Below are 25088 nucleotides of genomic sequence, written 5' to 3'. Positions count from 1 at the left end.
TATAAATGTATGGTAAGCATGTCTGTGCATGGGTTGACCTACAAATGAATGTATATGAGTGCACACACTCAGACCAGATGTAGCATGAACATTTTCAACCTGTTCATATGCGGTCAAACTTGTGGAAGCTGCTGCCATTGCCCTACCTGTATGCTCAGGTGCATACCACTCCTTTTATGTGTATGATCACACCCTGTGTGTGCTCTGTGGGAAATATGTTCCAGAGGATGCAGTTTGTGGTGAAACCCTTAAGCAGTTATTTGCCTGTTTCTGTGACTCCAAGTCTTTTCCTTATTTGCGCAAACCTGGAGATAAAAACTTATTTGACCCTGTCAATCACAAAACAGCTCAGAGGTGCTTTTCTGAAAATACACAATATCTGCAGTTTATTTTTCAGTTTGGTATGAGAGGGCAGGGGTTGTTCAAGCACGGGCTTTTTTCTTTGACATGCATCCCATGGACGACTCAGGGCAGAGAGTCTCTAGTCCTTCACCAGCCGGTAGATGTGATGCTGGGCACCGTGGTCACTAGTTGACACCTCAAAAACATATGCTATGCACAGCAGGGTCTCCTGTGTGTCCCTGTTTGTCACAACCTAGACAGAAAAGGAAAAGAAGCTGAGATGGCAACTCCTGTTTCTCTGCTTACATATTCCAACACATTTAACATAGAGCAAAAAGTCAGTAATAAGCAAAGAACAGAGAAACACAGGAATGTTTGTTTTGGTGTCCGAGAAATACACAGCTCGGCCACCACAACCCCCAGTCTATGTGCCCGCACACCCAAGCAAAGCACTTTTGCAGCATCAGGACTACAATGCAGTGAAGAGGCAGGGAGGTGAGCAGAGTCCGCTGTGGAGAAAAGAAAGCTGTGACCAAGCAGTGACCACATAAGTGGAAGCAGGTCCACTGGGTCCTCTACTCCCCACCCCCTGGTGTTGCAGATTTCAGCAGAGAGAAGGTGTTTCACAGAAAATCTTTTTGCTTTTTTTGTTGGGTATAGAGAGGCCACCTCCTGTGGCACATCCACTGCTGTTCATCTATGTGTTGATATATCACAGCCATGAACAGTTCTTTTCCTCCATCTGCTCCTGCTTGTCAATGGCAGACACAGACCATGAGGATTATAGAGTAGAACTCATTTTACAGCAGACTTATAGGTTTGACTCCATTACGCCTCCCCTTCTATATACTGTAGATGTCAGGAGAAGGATGGCTGTTACACTCCTGCATTCTTACAGAAGCTCCTTTTTTTTCCATTTCTTTTTCTATGGTCCCTCAGGAACCTTAGCTTCTTCGCGTTGTGACTCACTATCAGCAGCATGGTGATGGAACAGTGTTGTCCTAGTTTCAGAAGCATGCACTGCCTGCAGTACATGGCAGGGACAAGTGAAATGTTGCACCCAGAGCTCCTAACTCAGCTTCCCTCTCTGTCACTGCACAGCTTTGTACATTCTTGTCATCTGAGTTTGTGCCATAGCTAAAGCTTGGAGTTCTCTCCTGCTGGAGGAGATACATTTTTATCAGCAGTAGCACCAACTCAACTGCAGAAGAAAAACATACCAGCTGGAGGCTTGAACTGCATCAAAGCCCAACCATTCTTGTGAAAACAGAAAGAAAATAGCTGTTTTCAAACATGCTTATTAATTTTTGCTGCCTGATTTTGGTCTATTCTGTTTTCTTTTCTTACTTCATGATTGGGTTTGCAGCTGAACTAAACCTTCTCCTTTCTTCTGCAAGCCGTTGTGAGTTGTACACATCCAGGTGTGGTAAGGCACCAGAGCCTTTTCTGAAAAATGGGCTCTGAAATCCTGGGAGAGATAGATAAATCTGCAAATTTTTGTGCAAAGCACAAAATGTGCAAAGCAAGATAAATCATGCTTGTGAGCTTAGGGTTATCTAAGCTCATGAAAGAGTCTAGAAAAAATATAATTAGACTTGCCTCAGAAGTTGGTAGTGGGGACTGGGGAATAGCAGCATGCCTTGCATTAAGCATGACCATTTTTCAGCTCCCCAGTGGGGAGTAGGGGGTGGAAAATGCTCAGCCTGCTGCTCAGGGAGCAGGACTGCAAGGCAATATATAAAAGGCTGTGCCAGCACCCACATGAGATGCCTCTCTGTGACAGGAGGTAAGGGAAGGACACTCAAAACATAAAGCCCCAGAGGAAGTATAACTATATGACAACTTTGTTCATAAAATTTATAGCAAGCGCTGGCCTGACTGAGGAATGAAACATGCAGAAAGCAGTTACAGTGTTCCTCAGTATGGATTACAGCACACAGGCCTTCCATCTCTCTGTCCCTGCCCCCTTCATGCTTTTGCTCATCTAAAAAAACTCTTAGCATTTATACTCCTCTTTTCTTCCAGATGCTAAAGATTTTAGTACAAACATGAAAGATTAAAGCCTCCTAAAGCCCTGTGAGGTATATTAACCTTGTGTGAGGTTAATAATATGAGGACATTAAACTTGTTTTGTAGCTGAGGTACCTGAGCCACAGAGCAGCGAAATGAGTTGCCTGAAGTCCCACAAGATCTCCAGAGTATGGAATTAAGACCACTCGATTTCCATTCTTTCATACAGCCTCTAGCATCTCTTCTACTTACCCAACCTTAGGTTCTCTGGTGAAGATCTGTGGCGTGTCTTGTAGGGGCAAGCACAGATCTCAGTCCATTAGGAAAATCCACCTTTTAAGCTGTCTTTGCCCTCTTCCCAAATTTAGGCTGCATCTGAGCCTGGAAAGGCTCCTAGTATAACAAAGACACTAATGCAAATCTAGTTGTTGTAGCCTTGTAGTACTGCCCTACCTAGAGGTTGCAGTGATTCATGAAGGTGCCACAGAGCTTCCCCAACATGCCCCTTCCTTTACGTGCCTCCATATTCTTTCCAGGTTCAGGATGGTCCTGAGGAAACAACTTCCCCCCCCCCCCCCATCTGGTCAGTGAAGAACTCTTTCCATGACAAAATTATATAGCCACTTAACAGGGCTCTTGGTTTTTTTTATCTTGCAAAACAGGCCAGGGCACAGAAAGGACCTCAACGTTCATCCAATAGTGGAATGAGCATTTTCTTCACTGACTTTTGCTTCTTTCTCTTTCCTTTATCTCTCTGCCTCATGAGTTCTCCCTTTATCTTTCTTTTTTTCTCTCTCTTACTCAGGTGTCTGAATTTCTTCTGCTGCTTCTCTGCATGAGTTACTATATCTAGAGCTCCATAAATGGCCTTGAGGTGCAATAAATGTGAGAGATACTAAGTTCAATTAGATGCTGAGCTGTAAAAGGAAATCTGCTTTGACTCACAACAGTGAACTGCATGGGGCTTACATGTTTCCAAGCTCCAACGAAAACAGTTGAAAGTCCCACCTGTAAGATAGTAAAGTTCTCCAGCACACTGTTCATCATATACTTCTCAGGAAGGTGCTTGAGTTTATGAATGAAATTTATCATGTATTCGCAGAGAGGGGAACGGTGAATGCGATAGGAATAGTGTCCATTTTCATAGCGTGCATACTCTGTCTGCAATGTAAAACACAAAAGGGGCATATGGGGCTAATGTTATCACATTAGTAGCATTAATCACATAAAGGGACTTAGAACAGAAAAATTACAATGGCATTTTCAAGTCATTTTACTAACAGTAATGAGCTGATTAATCATTCCTCTACAGTACTTCACACCAAGGTCAGTCTCCTTGAGCCCTCTAATTTCTTTGGATTGATTTCTTTTTTCTTTAGAACAGTGGGTTCCAGTTTATGAGCAGCAAACTGCCAAGGAGCTGTGAAAGGTAACTAAAAGGAGCAGACGAATTGTCAGCTATACTCTGGTCTGCATCTCTACTGGAAAAATATTAGATGTGGATAAACTGAAAAACTACTGCTTTAGCAAGACCAGGAAACTCCTAGTAATGATGGTAATCATATGCTCAGGATGCTTCACAGCTGGAAAGGACTAAAGCCGCCTGGTACCTGTGAGAGAGAACATAGTATCTCTGCTCCCCGTTAGGAGAGGGTCTGGCCGATGTTACACAGAGGGATTTTTTTGTTCACATTCACATCTTAGCTCCTGTATATTTCATCTTCCTTTGAGCGGAAGCTGAGGTTGGATTCTATCATTTCACAGCGGACCCTTAAATGCCCATTACCTCCTTTCACCCCAAGAGCTTGGTCTCCTTTCCTGTGCACCATGACACCTTTCTTTGGTCTATCTATCCCATCATGCAAATACATAACCAGTCTTCAGGCATGTCTATCATATAACTGGAGACAGGTCTTGGGAAAGGATAATAGCTCAAACTGACTGCTGACATGAGAACACCTGGTGTTCTGCACACAGCCGCTCCTCCTGCATCTAAAGGCTCCTTGAGAAGGAGAGCAGCAGGAAGCAGGTCAGAGCAGCTCTCTTAGCAGCTGAACGTGGCATCAGAAATAATTTATTCAATGCCAGATATATGCATAATTATGCAGCTCCACTGTTGCTCAAACTGTAAGTGTACAAACAACTAAGATAAACCTCATAAAATCATAAGACTATAGTCTGTAAATTATTACAGTCTATTAATTAATGGCTATAGTCTAAAAATGATCTGTTTAAAAACACTGATGAGAGTGAGGTGTTGCCTATTTGTTTTCACCTTTCTGGACTACAAAACAAGGGTCCAGGTTTCCTAGCTTTTCTTTGCTCCTCAAAAAAACCCAGAGAATCACCAGAGCTGAGACTCCTACATATTCACATGTCTTCAGAAACTGAGATTTAAGGAAAAAATAGCAAACACTACCAGACCTTCAATGAAGTCCTGAGACAAGGCCATGTTGCAGGCTGGAGCAATCTTACACCTGCATGTTTCAGAAATAATAATCTATGGCATTTATCTCCCTGACAACAAGCATGGGATATATTTTGCCTTGAGATATATGCAGGGTGCAAATACTTGAAGTGACAAAACAGCAGCCAGAGAGGACCTTGCACCCAAGTGTCTGCTCCCTACCTCCACTTTCTCCACCACCTGCTTTCCAAAGGAACACACTTTGGTGGAACAGGTAATGACCATGTTTTCTGGGCTCTCATATTGGCTGGAAACGCCATAGAAAGATCTGGATTCATCTTCAATATTGGTGTTCAAATCAGCCTGCCAAAAAAAAAGGCAAGAGAAACAGATAGTTATCAATAGATGGTTGTGGTGTTTTTTCACCATTACCTAAAGGGGTCTTGCATAGCCAAGATTGTAAGGTATTGGAGTGTCCAAAGCTTCTTAAGCAGATCAATGTGCCTCAAGCAAGCAGGGGAAATCTGAAGAGTATGCACTAAAATCCAGTTCCTGCTTCAGAAAATGGTGGTGGGGACTTGCATACACATTGGGGAAATCTGGTGGAATATCCTCTTAACAACATATTAAAAACATATGAGACAGCCCCTTGCCTTAGCTGATATTTACCATAACTGAACAGTGCCAGGACAGCATGGAGGTACTCACAAAGCATGTGGAGAGCAGAGAGGAGGGCACTGTAGAGACAGAGCAATACAACAGACAGGCTAGACTGGGCTGCCTCACTAAGGAGGAAAAATAAGGGTACAGCAACTGTAATAAAGCTTTTCCACCCTGGATATGCAGGTAAGGGGAAAGAGACAGAGCAGAGAGAAGGAACGTGTGAGTATACACACACATTAGGCTCAGGTACTATGGTATGAAGAATGTAAGTAGACAGGATGTAACATAAGGAATGTAGGTTGCTGATGGATCCAGCCCAGTTCCACCTGAATACGACCCCATCTCCATTAGCAGCCACAGTTTTCAAATGTGCATGCCTAAGGTTGGGCAACTGAAGCCTCATGTTGGGACCCAACTCCTAAAAATCCTGGTTGTCTGAAGCTTCCACCAGGGGTCATTCAAACCGCACTTATGAAAAGAAGAGGAGGTTCCCTTAAGCTCTGAAAACACAAAGGGTGTGTGGGAATGCCCAGCTCGGCTTCCTCCCTTTCAAAACTAAAAGGTTAGAGCTTCTCTGTACTCCACAAGCCCAGGTGCTAGCTTACATCAGCAGAAGAGCGATGAGCAGTTCCCATAGGCTACTTCGGACTATTCTATTCTTCCTGTTGATCTGAGGGAAACAGGAAACTGAAGAAAGTGTATTACTGCTACAGTGGATACAGTGTGAATAGGACTGCATTAGATGCCATTCTAGCATGGTTTTCTTAGCCGATGTCAGTGAACGTTTTTTATTCGAGATCTAGAGCAGAGCTTAGGACAAGCAATGCTAGCCTTGGAACTGGACCACCTCAATAATGAATCCCCCTTTTCTTCGCCATACAAAATACCTGTCTCTTCTCTGCCATGAGATAATACTGTTAGTTTATTTCTCTTAAGTAGCAATTTCATAAGAGGTTTAAGTCAATCTAGAAAGTGCCAAGTCCAGCCTTCTCCCCAGCTGTAGCCACACAAACTTGCTGCTGCCTCTGTGCCACCATTAGCAATTGTACGACTCTGTAGTTAGCCAGATGAGAGAGCTGATCCCAGCCAAAACAAATTTTGTTGTGGTTTTGGTGGGTTAGTTTTCAGTCAGACAAGAAAGGTCACTTGGATCCCCACAAAGCTGCAGGGCCTGGAAGAGGTGAGAACACACACACAAAAGTTGAGGGCACAAAGACTGCCTGTTTTGATAGCAATTCATACTCAGGTTGGCTTGAGCCTCTTGGGAAACTGCACCTCAAAGTTGTAGTTTGATAACACCAGGCTGGTCCTGACACCAGGGGAGAGCAGTTTCACTGTCCCAGAGCAGTTTGTGCCTCCCTGTTCCTCCTGTACTGACACAAATGTTTCTGTAGCTGTATTATAAGACTCACTGAGGAACTGCTCAGCTAGTTCTCAGTGGGAACAGTTCCCTGACCTGATTCAGAAGCACTTGTGTGTGTTCAGACAAAGAACATGTGTTGGGAGCAATAGGGAAAGCAGAAGGCAGGACTGCTTCTTCCAGTGAATGCTGGGTTTGAGTAACTACAGCAGTAACTAGTAACCTGCTAGAAGCCATGCTTTGTTGTCATTCCTTTCAAGTTAAATGTTGTCCCTAGACAGTCAGGCTGGGCCATCTCTGTACCACACACTCACCAGCAGCTCCCATGACACAGAGTTATTGTCACAGAATAATTCATCTTTTTGTCAACAGTGATGCCAAAAGCACTAGCAGGAAAAGCAGCCATGTAATAACGTGCAGTATTTCCATTCAATCCAATTCCCATGGCTGATAACTTGCCACTTCAGGTGTGTGAAGGAGGAGGTGGCAAAGGAAAGGAAATAAAATAAACCATCTCTCCATTTATTTCAGAAAATCCAGTTCCATTTTCCACTTAGCATAACACTGGGGCATTGCTGCCACTGTGCTATTGTGCACACATATTTCCACCTAGAGGAAAACTACCATCTGCATTAGATAAATGATGCCACAGAAGAGCAAACCAATAAAATCCTATTACCATGTTTGGTTTTTTTTTTTTAACGTACAAACTCAGAAGCAAGTGAAAGACAGATTTAGGATAGGTTTTTCATGAAGTACAGTGCGCAATGCAACTCCTGGGGTATCTCCTAGAGTAGTAGTTGTAGCATTCAGATAATTCTAGTGGGACAAAGATTCAGTCCAGGCAAGATGACAGAATGCTCCAATGTTCGCATTAACACTGGCAGCATTAGGGATGGACATACAGCTTTCACTCTGCTCACTCTGCTCTTAACGGAGAGCATAACATTACAGTATTTAAATACATGATCACAAATCACTCTTCAAAATGACTGTGTTGTTTCCTACAGTTTCTACAAAAATCCTTAACAGTTGTACCATCTTCACCACAGATTATGGATGAAAGAAAGTCAGTTTGTCAGAATGGCTGGCCGCCTTCTCTATGACTCCCCCTTTTAAGTAGAATCCCTCCCTCTGAAGTAGTGACAGATCTTCAGCCCTTGTGAATACATTTGGCCCTACATGCGTAATACATTAATACCAGTTCACACCAGCTGTGCACTCATCCCTTTATGTTTTCCTAAATTTGTCATCTCCTGCATACTATATATTCCAGAGCATCCTCTGATTTTTCAGAAGATAGTTGTACAAAGCTGGCAATTATGCTATTCGCATGTTTGCTTCTCCTCAGAAGACAGCGTCACAAAACAATTTATCCAGCTGGATAGGTTCCTGACTTCTTTTGACAACTTATCCCTTTTTGCCCCCAGAGTTTTCTGCCTCCTCACTGAGCTGAAAACAGATTTGGGCACATGTGTTAAAATACATCAGTAAAACAATTTGGATTTAAAACTTTTTAAAAAATAATTTTACATCATTCACATTTGCACCGCTGAGGTAGTGATAACTTTTGCACAAGACTTGGAAACAACAGTTGGAGGAAGATTGGAAGCTTTTACATTGTCATGACCAGCTAAATGACTATAATGCAGTGTTATGCTGGGACGGTTTGTCTACATTGGAGTAGCCTATGTGGGCAAATCCATGCTAGCTTTAACCTGGTAGCACAGGTATTAATAGGAACAAGGCACAGACATTACAGACTTAATCATAATTCAGGTTGCCAAGTGAATTATCATGATCATGCTGGAGTCCTTGCTATCAAATTTTCCCCACTATAGTTATGCAGCTACTTTGCACCACAAATGTACATGTATTAGAGAGTAGCAGTGCTACTCTATTCTGGTTTAGGTTTTTATTGAGTTACTGTAATACTCATTTACATGTCAATGCAACTAACTGTATTGTTTATTTGACCCATACTCCAGCTGTCTGAATAAAGATTAATTCCTTCCCTTCTCCAAAGAGTAACTAGACTAGTAGTCCTTCACAATATTGTTCAGCTATTTCCCTTGGGGGTGATAAACACAATGTATGGACCCAAATACGCTTTTCCAAAGAAATTGTCCCACTGAGTCAAAAGTACAAACAGTCAAGGCTACAGAAGCTTGGTCGGACCATTGCTACATAAATATGGTGGAGGCCCTCACTGCAGAACCAGACAAACATTTTCAGGGTGTCACTAGTAAATTTAACGTTACATTCCCCTAAACTCTTAACGGCAAATTAAGAAGTAAGTGCAGTCAGTTTGAGGCAAAGCAGAAAGGTGCTAGTTCCACTTCATGAGAAAAGCTTTACTAGCCCTAAGAAGCCACTCTAGGTGCCTCCACAATTTGGCCAGTCTCCCATCAAAAGACCAGAGTGTAGAATTTCACAGCTAGTTAACATCTAATTAATCAACATCAAACTATTTGGCAGTAGGCAAAATTATGGTAATACTGTTTGAATTAAGCAGTCATTGCCGTTCATTAACATAATGTACAATCAGGTTCCTGGAAGCTCTGTTGCAGTGAAGCAATGGGGTCGTGTTGGAACTCCCTGACGTTTACACTGCACCTTTTATTCTAAAGCACATCCCATATCATGGGCTAGGACTGTCAGGCATGTCTTAGGGTGGTCAGTCAACAAGAGCTGTGCACCCACCTCTGAAAATCTCAGCTCATAAACATGGCATTTCAGCAGCTCCACGGAATTACAGTAGCAGCTAGCTGAGGGCTGCAGTTCACCTTTGCAGAATGGAGCTGCAGCAGCTCAGACAGATACTGCAGGCCTTACAGTTAGTTACAGCTTATTTACTTACTTACAGCTGCTGGTTCCCACCCTCTTGTGGAAGTTACTGCCCCTGTACCAGAGATTATTTAGCACACACATATCTGCTCTTAAATTATTTGCAACCTGGTTTATTCATGTAAACTGAAAATGGCAATCATGTACATGAATACAAGACCAAAGAACCACTCGGGAGCGGAACTCAAATCTGTTAGCTTTCCCAGCTATGGAGATGATTACCTGAAGGGAGACAAGGCAGAAAATTGAGGAAAAACACTGTTATCTGCCATAGCCAAATTAACTTCTAAACATCAACTGGACACTGAGGTGAATCACTAATGGATGCAGTTAAACTTCCCAGGATTGCATGAGGACAAAATCATACTGCACATCATGGAGTCTCTAATGGCCAAAAGAGATACTGCTTTTAACTTAACATCTAAAAATGCTATGGGCTCCATGCCTAGATTCCTATGAGCTCCTCACAACACTCAGGTCATCAGGACCAGAAACCACATGGCTGCTTTGGGGAAAGGACTCTTCCTTTCTCTTCACTTTGAGAGTTTCTTCCTCTAAAGAAAACCTTGTGTCGAAGCACACCCAGTCCTGGGGTGAGCACCCAAGGTGAGCAGAGAAAGGTCTGCTTTACTCTGTCCAGTACATTCCATCCCTCAAAGATGCAAGGGAATAATAGTGACTATGACTTAAAGGAAATTCATCTTCCCAGCACTTCATCAAGTAGGAAGGCTAATCTTCACTTTATAGTCTGTGAATGCATGGACTTGTTGAATACATAACTGAAGGTGATTCAGACCTGGGGACTAGAACTTAGGTGCCTCAGCTCCTCACTGGCAAATGCACTAGTATATCCAACAAGTGAGATAATGCTTGAATACATTCCTTACCCCAGCCTAGGCAGCCAAAGGGGACATAGTCAGGATTTAGGAAAGTCCGTAGCTAATGGGCTGAGTTGCCTTGCCCCCCAGGCTCCTACTAGCTACTGCTAGCAACAGGGTGGGACTGCAGCTGGGGCAGCAGCAGCATTCAGCTGGTTGGGTGATGTCCAGCACTCAAACAGCTGTTCTCCATCTCTTCAAGGGCAAAGTAGAAGATGAAATAGGTGAAGCATATTACAAGCTAAATCTGAGTCATGAGCCACCAGCTGGACCATACTACTTTACCTGACAAAGTCAGGGTTCCGGCTTTCTGTCCAAGAAGTTCTAGATGCAAAAAGCTGTGCACATTCTAGCATAACAGCAATCTGTGTCTGGGATGCATTCGACTTACTGTGCAAGCTCAGCACAGAAGACGTACTTGTCCATAGCTTGCATGATGACTTCCAAACATACTGAAACTACAATCATTGAGGTATCTGTGATCTAGCACATCTCAGAGATCTACATATTGCATGCAAGAGACCTGACCAGCTTGTTTTGGGTGAAACATCTAAGATTCCCTCCTTTCCAGAGAAGTAAGCATAATTTTTAAATACCTACAAGACAAGATTTCTAGATGGAAGATAAGGGATTTGTTCAGGGAAGGGCATAGTAACCCTCAACAAGCTAGTATTACTTCATTTGTTTGTTTGTTTGTTTTTTTAATCATATTGGTGGTCTGAGTCTCCTAGCAGCTCTGCTGAAAACACCTCTGATGAGCTTGAGTGCATCACTCAACTTCTGCAACCCCAGGAAAGAAACACTTACAGAAAAGTTGGCATTGTGCACTCTCCTAACCATATACTAAGCCAAGATTTTTGCCTGATCTTTGGTGGGACTGAGTTTCACAACTGATTACCAAGAAGGGCCTCATTCCCACTAGGATGAGGCTGTGAACCAAAATTTCTCTGAAATTCTTCACATAAGGAAATGTGACCTCTGAGAATCAGTCTTCAGCTTATCTGAGGCTTTGAAAAGCAATGATTGGACAAGAGTCCAAATGGCATTACATGCCATGAGAAACCATAGCTTGCCAATATCTTGCACACAGGTCCCACATGGTCAATGGAAAAGCATATGCTGAACAATTCTTTAAGAACAGTACAAAACCGGTGCCACTGCAGCTTCAGCCTCCAAGAAAGGGGAAAGGGGAGAGTTTCTGAGCTAGCCAAAGATAGCAGAAGGCCTTGCCAACAGTACGGGTAGCTGCGACTTAGCTATCCCCCAAGGATTGTGTTATTTTGGCACCCAGCAGACAGATTCCCTCAGCAATTCAATCTTTCAATCTGCTTTTTGCTGCCAACAATCTCTATACTGTTGAACACTGTGAGGAATAACTTTGGTGAAAGAAGTGCCATTGACAAGAGTCGCCTTACATAAGGTAGCAACTGGTAGGAGGTGGTGCTGGTGACTGCAAGTGAAATTAATGGGCTGTCAGATCCATTCTCAGAAAAAATGTGCAAAGATCATAAAAACCTCTGTTGCTAGCTGCTGTCTTGTTTGCTGCTGCAGAAGAAGTGCCAAGGACAGAATGGACATGGAGACCAAATTACCATCTCCTTGCTCTCCAGGCAGTTTCTGCCAGGTCAAGATTGAAGGCATACAGTGGGCAGGGCAGGGTGCCGAGGGAATTTGCACTGCTGCTGTTTTGACTGGATTTGCTTGCTTGGTACAGGAGAGAAGCCACGTACAGGACAGCAGTCTCCAGCCCACCCTTTCAGCCCCTTCCACAAAAGTATAATTTATTTACTGGAAAGAAAACACTCAGTGATTTGACTGGTCCAGCTTGCCTATCACCGAGGAGAAAAGAAATAACTACATATATTCATCACTGGCAGGAAAGGTCTCCCAAGCAATTCCCCTGACCCACCCCTCTGCAGATGGCTGCTCTGGACAAAGTACTGCCTGTCCTGCATTCCTGGTTTGTAATTTTCCTTCTATCTTCCACCCAGAGTCTCACAACTTCTGAAAGCTTTAAGGTGCAAGTGCACCACTCTACTAATGTGCAAAGCCCTGAAAACGCCTCTTCCCAAAACTATTAATAACGATGCATATAGGAGGAGTTCATGGGGAGAACCAAGTAACAGGTGGTAGAGATAATATTACACTGAAAAAGAGCAGAGCTGCCACTGCCCATGTGTTGAGAGGCTAATGTCTCACATTCATTGTCGTGTGCTAGAACACACTTGGAGCACAGAGAAATGTCACACAGATGTCATACACAACTTGCCAATCCAAGTCCAAGAGTTAGTTCATTGTACCAAACTCCCAATGCCAAAATCAAGGAAGAATTGCAAACACTGCTTATGTTTCAAACTAATCAACTTTTAACTCTTAGCTATTGTATAAATAATTTAAAGCACCACTGAACAAACATGAACATCTCTTTCTCAGTCACACTAGATCCTAACTGCTATCAGTGACGTCAAGAAACCCTGACCCTGGTTTTTAGTTAGGCTTCTGGTAAACAACAGATCATCTGGTATATTCAATGCTTAGTGCAGTAATGGCAGGTTCCTGCCTCAGGTTTTTCAAGCCTAAAACTACATAAATACCAAACCAACTTATTCAATGCCTTGATTTTTTAAGTCTTTGTCACATGCAACCACCACTTCAATTCAAAACCTTTGAAAAATCAGTCATATCTTCATGTCTCAAAACACCCCTTCAAGTATTTAACTCTACTCACCAAGTTTAAGGTTATCAGTAATTTGCTTTTGGATAATACTTTTATGCTAAAATGATGCTATAAATTCAGCAGTGTAGTAATTGCTTTATCCAACACATATTTGGACATTAACAGTATATTTGTATAGCTGTCCAGAGCAATCAGGCAGCAAAATGAAAAAGCACCCTAGCATATACTGTTACAGAGGTATAAAAATGCAGAGGGGTATAAAAATCTCAGCTGAAATCTAGTTTTCTTCTGTTAAACTGTTTTTTTAGATCACATTGCGTTATCTGTGAAAAGTGTTTATTGTTGGGGGGGTTGCACTATACACATCTGTTGCAATACACCGAACTCAGGAAGTCCCATGACACGTGTAGCACGGTGCATTACAGGCATGGCTCACATGCTTTGTTTAAGTATAAGACTGCATTACCACAATATTTCAGGCATGTTGAATACAAAGTCTTGCAACAAAAAGGTTTGGAGTTTTCCTGAAAAAAATCCGAATTTTATGGAGCAAAAGTTTTTTGGAACTGCTTTAGTTATATTGCTTTAGAGATCCTAGCTGAAATCTTACAACAGGGTTAATTTAAGTACTCCTGTGAAACACAGCGCAATTCATAAAAGTGCCCCAATCCTTTCTCATCCAAAATATGGCATCAGGAATGGTGTTTTCATCCCCTACTACTGTCTACACTGAGAAACAAATACAACACTGAATGATTTACTTCTTAAAAGCCTTAGCAGCTTCCATTCAACCAATGACTTGTAAACTTAGCTTATTTGTAAGTGACAGCCTGTAGTGTTTCCACCAATAAAACCTGATGTTAACTCCAGATGGGATTCAACAATGCAAGGCTACCAAAAAAGAATCAGAAAGTCAAAATATTAAACCAAGCCCAGAGATATCACTGTCATTGTAAGTGTACAGATGCAGAGCCCCAGGGCATCGTGTATACATTGGAGTAAAGGTGTTTCAAATCCAATGTCACATCTCTTTATGCAAGACAAATTTCAGTGAGTTGATACCCTCCAAACACCAGACACCTCACATGGGCCCAGAAAGAGTCCAACTTAATGACATCTCACCACGTAAATCCTTCAAAAGCCTAACTTAGGTTGGTCTGACATGATATGTAGGCCACATTTACCCTTCTGATATTAAAAAACAAACAAACACAATCTCCAAACCCAACCCCACAAGCACAAAAGCACACTAACATTTTTGATAAATAAAATCACAGTTACACTAGATCACAATTTCATTATGATTTCTCTCCTCTTAAGTCAAGTAATTCAAAGTGTTTTATTCTCTCTACGTAACATCTCCCTCTAAGCTCTTGCTTTCGGTTCGTGAAACTTCCAAAGCACTTCAGAGTGATACCACACAGGAGCCAGTGCTCTTCACCTCGACTTTCCTGGGATCCCTACTCCACAGCAGGAAGCAGCTGTTGCAGCTTCTACTTTTCTCATGACCATTTCTTAGAAGCTATCCCCTCTTACTCTTTTTCCTTTCTTTTATCACATCAGACTTCTGTTTCCTTTTCCAGACAGTTCTTAGTAGGGCAATCACTACCCAGATTTTGTCAAAGGATACCCTTCTCAGCAAGGTGCTGCTGTCTCTCCCAAGTATTTCTCTTCCACCTGGAGCAGGGCTGGTCTTTTACTTTTTGTTTTGACCTTCCCAAGCAGGCTTTGTTGTACCAGAGTACAGAGGCTAATCCCATGAGGGACCCAGCTCAGTAGCACACAGTCTGCAGGTAGTAAAATTATGGGTCTCCAAGAATCACCAAAAACTAACGCTCTAAGCACCAGATGCTTGAACAGCAGACTCCCAGCCAACATTCTTCAACTTAGTTCTGGAAAGGCTAGGCTTGGGACAGCTGGGGAGTTGCATCTCAAGGCACTTAAGGTAACTCTTCCTTCTCCTGCAAGCACCAATTAAGAGGCTTTCTAGTGCCAGTTTTTATGAAGAGTACGAGAAATGAAAGCTCATTTCTCATCATCTCACTCCTGACCTGGGGTTGAATTATAATAAGAATTATTAAACTCAAGGTGAATGGCTCCAAAGCCCATTACACATTCCCTCAGCCATCTAGTGTGCAACTACCCCAAGCTGCTGTTATTTTTAATCTTGTAATACCTGTGGTAATATCAGTCACCGAAACTATTTTGTTTGTACCCTGAAGCACAATGGCACAGTTTTTGCAAATTTCAGCTAACTCACAAAAAACCAAATTGAATGAGTAGGCTTTTGCCAGGCTGATTTCTGCCAACTTACCAGAAGTCATTTCAGTAATTTATTATCAGCATAATCCAATTTCATTATATGTCTCTCTTATCTTTTGTCTGTCCTTGTGCCTGCAGTAAATATGCATCTGTAAATTATTAGTACTTGGATAACACAAAATGCAGCTAATGAGTTAGGAGAAGAGATGGAAAAATGTTGCCTCTGACTGAGAAGCTACTCAACACCAAGAGAAGTGAACACATAAGAATATGCAGAGAATAATTTCCTCTGAATTCTTCTCTTATACATAAAGAAAGTTTTAAAGGGCCCAAGTCACCATTAGCAAATAAAATCTCCAGGCGCAAGTCAAGAACAACAATACAGATGACATTGTGAAAGATACGTCTTGCTCCAGGCCAGAATGAGGGCCTTGTGCAGTCAAGGAAAGATCTCCAGTGACAGTCGTGACTCTATTAAATTGCTTGCACAGGGAAAAGTTGTTGGAAGGCGACAGACTTCTAACAGCTAGTGAGGACACTGCTTTTAAAGTGAGAACTTCATAGCAAATGGGTACCCTACAAAGGGTCCTTCCCTTACCCAGAATTTGACAAGGAAGAAGGCATTAGCTGGCCCCCTTTCAAAGAGCTCCTTCAGGCCCCCTTTTTTCTCAGGGAACTTGTCATAGATCTGCCGGATATCCACTGCCTCGAGGTAGGGGTCATTGTAGCTGGGGCTTGACTGCCCAATGTGCACAAACAGGTGTTTGTTATACTGCAAGAAGAGGAAAAACATGGAATTAGGAAATTGTTCAGTACCGTTCAGTACATACTGAACATTCATTATTCTTCACAGAAGACTACTGGAAGTCACCGAAGATTTGATAGCACTTTTTTATCTAAAAGAGGAGAAGTATTAGCAGAAATATCTCTGCTAACACCAGCTCATGCTGTTATTTCTTTCCTATCAATACATCCATGCTTCTTGCTTCTTCTGAAACATTACTGTAGTTTTTTTTTCCTGTAGTCACTCCTAAACCATTGCCTCATGCTGCTGCTATATAGTCTGAAATAACCTGAAATACAGTGTTACCTGTCATAGGTCACTCAGTCAAACATCAGTGCTCCTGTCCTATGAAGGGCTGCCTGAAATCCCACAGCAAGGTACCAGTCAAATACTATCATCTTTTCTGAACTTTCCTATCTCAGACAGAGGAAATGTAACCAGCCCACCACCAATGTACGTCTCAAGATGCAGTATCACAAGGTTTAGTGAGACAGGCAAATCTTACTACTTCCATTTTATAGGTGGCACCATGGAAACACATGGATGCAAATTCATCCCACTTGCCCCCAAATTTAAGTCCCCAGTGCACCAGAGAAATACGTGGCTTCATGTGATCTTACCATCATCTGATTCTGGGTCTGTCCTCCAAGGCTGAACGGGACAGCTAGAATAGCCCAGCAGGGGCTGTACCACTGTCTTATGACCTCAGTGCCTTGAGCTCTGGTATGTATCCATGACCCTGGGAAGGGAGGCCAGAAGCACATGGCACAGAGCTGGCTATATCACTATAGGCAATTCTATCCTCTAAGAGAAGGATATCTTGTGTTTCCCAAAGATGGCTTTCTATTCTCAGTAGAGCAATGAACCAAGAGCTACCTGAAGACAAAAAATTAATGAGGGGTGGAAGTCAGGTGTGTATCTTACTGTGTCTTGGTCTTGTTGTTGTTCCAAGAATGCAGAGAATTCTAACATCCAAAGTTTGGAGCTAGCAACCCTTCGTCCTTGCCAAGCTGGTGCTGATGGGGAAGGTGAGAGGCCCGTAGGAGACTCAAACCCTAAGCACACAGGATTTATATAACAAAATTTAGAAAGAGAAAAGTCGGTAATAGCTTTCCAGTAGAACACCTGTTGTCAAAGCCAACTAGTTACATTTTCTTATGACTTCAGTCATCATGCAAAAATATCATTCACAAGGTCCTCACTCTACCTGTGCTCTAAATGGCTTGTCAGGTGCCCTCAGCTAAGACAGCACTGTCAGTGTTGGTAATGATGTGAAAGACAATCTACCTGTTTTTGACACCAGAGAAAACATGTTCAGCAACTTTAAGAGGACCTAGATTGAGCCCTAAATGAGCGGTGAAATAAACTGCTTTAGTATCAGAATGAAGCATCACAATTAACATGACCATTAACCTCTCAAAATGGGGAAACTGAGAAAGAAAAGATATTTGTTGTTCCACTTAATGGGAAATTGGAAAGGCAATCATGTTATGATGGAAAACAATGTTCTAGTACATGCAGCATGGTGGAAGAACAGTAGAGATACGTAAACTTTTATTTTCTGTTGAGCCAGGAGGAAAAGAAATCCCAAAACAACCAATCTAAAACAGGAAAAAATGTTTTTTAATACAAAACAAAATTAAAACGCTTCAGCTCTCTCAGTAAAAGGATGGGAACTGGTGAGAAGGGGAAATTATTTTGGGGCTCACTGAAATATTTCGATAGGTAAAAATATTTTTTAAAAAAAATATTTTAAAAACTTTTTAAAGTATTGGCTATTTTTGAAGTTGGAATATAATTTCAAAGCAAGGAACTATATTTCCTTACCTACCTGGTAATGGCAGCGGAGGCTGTACAGCGTAAGGTTGTTGAGAAAAAGGTTTCACACTATGGAAGTACACAAAGAGAGATGGTTAACAAAAAACCAAACCAAAACAAAGCAAAAAGACTCTTGACCAACTGTTTGCACAGATTAGATCAAGTATTTCTCCTGAGGGAGAAAGTGGCATAAGTGTCTTTAGGAAATTACTTTCTGTGTGGGCAAGAGAGGGTCATGGAGAAAGACTCAAAAAACAGTAAGGGGCCAGGACTGGACTGAATAAGATTTCCCTGCAGGTGTTCAGCAGTCTTTCCCTGCACAATTGTTATTCAGAGATCCTTATCAGCCTATTAATAGCTGGTGCCCGTTCGTTTATCCTTTTCTTTCAACCACAGACAGATTTAAATTTATGCAAGTGGATATATGTCTGGGCTGGATGCCTCTCAGACTTTTAGGCCCAGATTCAGAGATGTTCAACACCCACAACTGAACCTAGCTTTCAAGACAGCTCAGCTCCATTTTAACACCACTGCAAAAAAAATCAGGATCTGGAAACATCACCTAACATCAGGGATGGCAAATACTTCAAGCTTCTAAAAGAACCTCTCACATTGATGCTTCCTCATTCACTTTCAAGCTAAAGGCATAAAATATACTTTTTGTTCCTCCTAGGATGGCTTCTATTCTTTTACTAGCCATTTTTCCCCACAAGGTATTTTAATAGTATCTGTTCCCTGATCTGCTCCACAAACATTAGCAATAGCACCACAAGAGAGCAGGAACACATGGCTTGCGTGAAGAACATACTCCCTTCCAGCTGCTTGTCCTTAAGTTGGCTTAAATTGCTTCTCTTAGGTTATGTGACAAAAAGTGTGTCCCCATACAAAAAAAGCAGCCCAGAAGAACAATGGCAGGCAGAGCAACCTGAATAATACACTGAGACAACTACACCCAGGGCCATCACTGGTGAAGGATCAGCCCATCAAAGGCTCATCTCCACACTGGGGCAGGGGAGCCCCAGTAATCCTGTCAGAGAAACAGAGCCCCTGCCAGGGCTGTCACAGGAGAGCCATCAGCCCCATTGTCTAGGTGTGAAACCAACCCAGTGAGCCAGCTGGGGAGGCTTACAAACCAGTCACCTTACAAACTGAGGGGGTTACTGCCTAAATGGTATAGGACATGCTATGGGATGCAAGGGAAGAGCATTTTGGGATTGCACAAGATTTATTATGGGGATGTTTAGGGAGAATATGGTGATAAAAGGTGCCAGTCGCATGTAAGAAGGTCAGTACAGTTGTCTGTCCATGCCCTGCACCTTGTCAGAGCAGTCTGTCCTATCTTCTCACCAAATTATTTCTAATTGTTTTCCTGCATGAGGAGCTCTCAGTTCTGTGTCTATGTGTGTGTGTTTCTGGAGTGCCAGCAGCAAGTGAGGGTGTGATCACTAGCAATTATCAAGCCAGACTAGCCAGCAAGTAGATGGTTTGGGAGCCAGCTGTGTGTGTCTTGAGGGGTAAGGATGCTTTCAGAGGGACCAAGAGGTTCAGGCCAAATGACAGAGAGACTGTGGAGTCTGGAGGTCGACTGAAAGATGAGTTTGTGTGTGTATTTATCTCTGTGGGAGGCAAACTGGGGAAAGTGAAGACCCAGCTACTGGAGAGATTCAGTGTGTGTGTGTTTGTGCACATGCATATGTGTTTGTGTGTGTGAGTGAGAGGCCTGCACTAGCAACTGGAGTGGGGCTGTGTCCTCAAGGGCTTACCTGCCTGGGTGCCAGCATACAGGGAGACAAGGGATCCCAGGGCAGCTACTGGATGGACCCACAGTGCATGTGTATTTCCCACTAACACACCTTCACCCTCATCAGCCAGAGAGGGGTACAGGATGAGGCTGTTGGTGCTGTTTGTATTTGTGTGAGTGCTGAGCGTTGTCTGTCTGTGCTGTTCTGTGTGGCCAGCCATGTGTATATGTGTGTATGTGCAATGTATATGCATGTTTGTGTGCGTGCCTACCGGGAATATATGCTCAGCCTCGCTACTGGTTGAACTTGGGAGCATGGAGTTGCAGCAGCCTCACCTCTATCAGGCTGCTAGATTCAGTAGCTCCCTAAAAAAAAACATATTGGGCTGCTTGAGTCATGGGACACATTAAAGGAGTGTAATCCATGTTGAAGGTACCATATGAAGACATAGGGTTTTATCTATTTAAGATTCTCTCATGATTCTCAGTTTGGCTTCAACCATGGGCCTTAAGTCTCAGATCCACGATCAGGGAATCTGTCTGCAAGCAAAGACTACATTATCTTAGCTATTACAAGGTTTATAATACACTAATGGTGTTCCTCAGGCAGCATAGAGGAAGCAGCAGAAGCACCTGCTTTGGATGCTTACATGAAGGAATACTCACTCTTGGGAAGATCCAGCTTGGCCTGGCAAAGCTCCTTGCCAAAACTGCAAGAGAACAACATACAGGCAAAAGTCACCACTCTTAGGACAGAGATGAAAAGCAAGGCTTGCTCCTTTCTGAGGAAAGAAACTGCAAGCTCACAGGCTTTTAAAGATGTGACTGAGCTATCTCTCTTCTTTCTATCTTCCTATCTTCCTGCTTTCATCCTTGTGGAGGTGCTGACTGGTCTTTGTTTTTTTTCTACACGCTACTACTAGTGACATGCAAGCAACTGCCCCAGTAGAGGTTTTTAATGTTAAATACTATGTATGCACCTTGTGCCTACATCTCCAAAGCTTTAATGATGCTTACTCTGTTGGAGAGACCATTTTCCCCAGGAGAGCACCACAGGAGCATTTTGGCAGAAATCAATGCTCAGCAAAAGCTCACTAGGCCCAGCTCAAAGGTTAAGGGATGCCGACAGGCCTCCTCTAGTAAGTATTTTATATAAGGGCCATCAGTTTGTGATCTAAGCACTCAGGATGAGCTTGGGAATGATAAGCTTGAGAAACGGTCAGGATGGCCCAAATAGTTTTAATCCAACAAGATCGTGGATTAAGAAAGTGATACAGACACCTAAAAATATTTCAGGCAGCTGAAAACCCAAAGGATCTGATTGTTCTCTCACTTGTGTCATTTTAAAAAAAAGCATATAGCGAAACTCTATTGTTTTACATCGGTGTGAGCAAAGAATCAGACCCAAACTGTTGAAGCCATACGACAGATTTCCTCTACAAAGACAGTACCTTTTGGCCCATTCTTTCTGATGTTCTCAGGATTTTCCTGAGCAGGTCCCAACACCCTTTCAAATACTCAAGCGTCTTCAGCCCAACCCTTCCAAGACATTGATTCACTCACCCCGGAAACAGCAGGGTAGGCTGGTCGTGGGAGACCAGGCAAGGCCATTTTACTATGGAAGGCAGTTGCAGAGATAATCTGGGCAGATGACATTGTAGCCATACTCTGCATGGCTTTATCTTTAGCTGCCTGATCCTATGGGCAAGAGTAGAAACAGAAAAAACAGAATTATTATAATGATAAACAAGTTGTCTGGTCTAATGCTGCATAACCAGGATTCTCATCAGCTTCTTTGTAGGGAACAAGCATCTCCGAAAACCTGGGCAGCAGACTCACCAATAACTGTCCTAAGAACTCTTCAAAGCATGTAAGTCTTTCACCCATTACTACTTCAGATATGGTTAATCATCCTTTCTGAAATGCTGGGATCACTGGTTTAGAGACTGCTAAGCATTTATCCTTTCTGTCTGAAGGCTTTCAGCTGCACAGCTGAAATGTTTTGTTATGGAAAGTACAATCCTAATTGACTCTTGTGTTTTAATCATTGATAAGAATATTCAGTGGGAAAGACTCTTGCTTATCAAAAAAACACTCTAAGAACAAGCTCACAAAAGGAGTTTGTCATCATCACTGCAAAAAGACTACCTCAATTTGGGACTGCATTAGTCTCAGGTAGAGTTGATCATTTTATTCCCATCCCTGGGGAAACAGGAAATCTTAGTAACCTCCCAGGGCACATATGCAAAGACATTCCTTTTTGTGTTTTAACGGGGCTGTGGAATTGCACACATTTTTACAGGCAATGACAGTGCAACAACTAGGGGGTCTGATGTATGTTTAAAACAAATAGCATTCTTCATTTCTTCTTCCAAGGAATAAATAGACAAACAAAAGCACTTCCCCACGTTCTGCCTTTCCTCCTACATCCCCTACAATTAATCTTCATCCTTCAAACACTCCACATTTATCTGTGACATTATAATAATAATGGCAATGCCACAGATGAATTCATGGCTTGGAGAAACTGCTGAAAGAGGTAAGCTGTTGCTGTCGTCTTCAAGAATTCTCACTTTCCACTTGCATTCACTGAACTGCAGTAAGTTCTCACCCTTGGGTCTCCAGCCTCTCTAACCCCTTCGCTTTCTCTAAGGTTTTCTAAAGTTCAAAGCCCAGGGATTCTGAGGTGTCTAACACAAAAACATTTGGAGGAGACATAACAAAAGCTCAAGAATAAATGATAATGTTTAAGTGGAATGATCAGTAGCAATGGGCAAAACTTACCTATCTTCTTTTTTACAGTATCTGTGACTCCTATTAGTACCATTCAAGTGAATGGAAGGGAAACATTTTAATTGCTGAGAAAGTACCTAAGATTCTCCAAAGCTATGGGAAAATTTTTCAGAATCCAGTTTAAATTATGCTTTAGGGAATACTTTAAGGATTACCTACAACATTTTTAAGGGTAAGGATTCTTTTCTGTTTTTTCATGACATGCATAAGGACCATTTCCCAGTTGCCATTGCAGAAAAAGATTTTTTCCTCCCCTTACTTTCTCACTGGAAAAATTGTATTTGTCTACCTGAGTTTATACATGAGTTTATGGGGAAGAAGCATTTACTTGTGGAATTATTAAAGTAAAAAAAAAAAAAGAAGAATTAAGAAGGGAAAAGATTTTATCTATTAACCCCTGTTGTGTTTTTCTGTTTTGTTTAAATGCCTGACAGACTGCTCTTAAAAGCATGCTTTTGTAAAAGACATCTCCTTTCTCTTTCAGCTAACAGTTCTGTATTCATTTGTATCATGTTTCCAGTACAAAAAAAAAAAGAAAATGAAGCAACAAAAACTTTTGCCAAACATTTGCAATGTTCGCATTTTCTTTTATTATTCTCAAAATGCAAAATAATAAATAATAATAATAATAATAATAATAATAATAATAATAAATAATAGTAATACCACCACCACAGTTTCCCTCTTTTTCCTTAGTACAGGTGATATCTATTAGGCACCCAGGACATGGAAAACTACTGATTTCTGGGAACAGATTTTTCTCCAGGCTTTGCCCTGCTTTCCCACCTTTATCTGTTATAGGCACAGTGCACACTTAGAAAAGACACTCCAGTTTCTGTGGAGATGGTAGTATTATAGTAATTGCTCTGAAAAGTCAGCATGTAGCTGCTCTGATCTCTAGGATATAAATATGAAAACGTATACTCTCTACGGAAAATGAACAGTGATAGAAGAACACACAGCTATCAGCAGGAACTTGGAAGAAGGGCAGCAGCTTTTGTGGTTTCATTTCCTTGCTCTATGAAAATGACTAGCGAAAGCAAAGAAGTAAATGAGTTGAATCAGTGCTGCAGACTTGCCTCTGCAGGCAGAAAGGAACAGTCTGGTACTGGGGAATGGTTCACTGCAGGCAGCTGCGCAGAGCTCACAGCATGGCCTGGGGTGATGTAAAAGGAGAACAACCAATGGTTCCATGGAGCTCCCTGAGACACCTTCGTTCCCCGACAACAAAAACGGCCAGCTCCTGTGTGCTAAGTGGAAACAGGCTCGGCTGACTGGCTTTTCAATCATGCCAAATCCCAGAGCTGTGACATGCAAGGAACAGAATCAAGGTTACAGATATAAGCAGCAGTAAATCTTTTAACACCCTGGGCAGTTGTTGTTTCCTACTCACTCTAACTTGCCTCTCAAGCAGGCCTCCACCTGAATTGACCACTTAACAGCACCACAGGTTTCAAGCTTAGGCAGCCCTACCCAGGAGCACTGAATTAGATAGTTGTAATTTGTGGCTCCATCTCTTTATCAGAGCAGCTGGAAACACAACAGGCTAATGACAGACACAACACCATTTTCTAAAATGGACCTGGGGATGGGATGGGATGGTGGCGGGGGGGCAGTCATGACTTAGAGGTAATCACTGTTTGCAATAGAGATGCATGCACTACAGCACTGGTCAAGACTGAGTGCCAACAGTTCACTCACAGACAGTCCACTTCTCCTGATGCCCAGCAAGGAGGTGACCAGACAGCCAAGAGGAAGCACTAACAGCCATCCACTCAACAGTCAGGGCTGGACTGGGCTGTCAAAATCCTCATCATCACCTGAAACATGGAAGATCAGGGAAGCAAACACACTTCCCTCCAGATCACTTATTGCCATACCAAATCAGGAAGGTCAGCATGCACCTTCCTTCTCTGGCTGTCTCAGTGATACATAACGAGGACCTGACCTCACATCCTGCTCAGCGAGCCCTTTCTGGATGGCTCACATTCTAACAGGGGACACCCTCTTGTGCAATTGTCACCTATAAACTTGACCTTCTTGACATTTCTGGCAATTCAGTCTGAGGACATAAACCATCTCCCTGCTTCAAATCTGAGTGGAAACAAATGTCAAGAGGTATCAGTTCATTAGTGTGATCTCAGAGCTCTTCCTATAGAAAGAAAAACACAGATTTGCTCAAGTAGTCAACCATTTTCTTTCTCATTAGCCCAGGCCTCTTCAAATTAGATCTGAATTAATCAAGGGGCAAAGTCTATTCAGCTGGCATCATTTTACGTGAGAAGATGCCAGCTGGCTTTATTGCTTCCTCTCAGTGGTTATGCCAACTCAGAACACTTTCTTACGGACAACTCCACATCACTACCATGAGTAGAGGTGGAACTAGCACTGCAGTAACTGTAAGGCTACCCTTTCCCAAGGCCACCACAGCACCAGGGACTGATTACTTGTCAGCATTTGTATCCATAAGCCCCTCCTTCTCAGGTAAACATTCCTGGCATACTAC

At 42.4% G+C, this 25088-nt stretch overlaps 1 protein-coding gene across 5 annotated transcripts in view; it reads right to left on the bottom strand.

Annotated features, from left to right (window-relative positions):
- Positions 1–352: 352 nt before the first annotated feature.
- The window catches only part of TEAD4 (TEA domain transcription factor 4), a 59713-nt gene continuing 34977 nt past the window's right edge, over positions 353–25088 (bottom strand). For 4 of the 5 annotated variants that reach the window (XM_072878730.1, XM_072878762.1, XM_072878755.1 and 1 more), the window contains 8 exons: positions 21353–21487; positions 20456–20499; positions 18062–18117; positions 17155–17285; positions 16045–16218; positions 4982–5122; positions 3322–3513; positions 353–595 (listed from right to left, as the gene is read on the bottom strand). In XM_072878730.1, the coding sequence (XP_072734831.1) occupies positions 482–595; positions 3322–3513; positions 4982–5122; positions 16045–16218; positions 17155–17285; positions 18062–18117; positions 20456–20499; positions 21353–21487 (987 nt within the window). In that variant the 3' untranslated portion in view covers positions 353–481. The remainder of the gene's footprint in view (positions 596–3321; positions 3514–4981; positions 5123–16044; positions 16219–17154; positions 17286–18061; positions 18118–20455; positions 20500–21352; positions 21488–25088) is intronic. The other variant, XM_072878737.1, reaches the window with a different exon arrangement.

The sequence above is a fragment of the Ciconia boyciana genome, chromosome 1 (assembly GCF_034638445.1).
Source record: "Ciconia boyciana chromosome 1, ASM3463844v1, whole genome shotgun sequence".
NCBI lineage: Eukaryota > Metazoa > Chordata > Aves > Ciconiiformes > Ciconiidae > Ciconia > Ciconia boyciana.
This window is presented reverse-complemented; position numbering and strand designations above follow the sequence as displayed.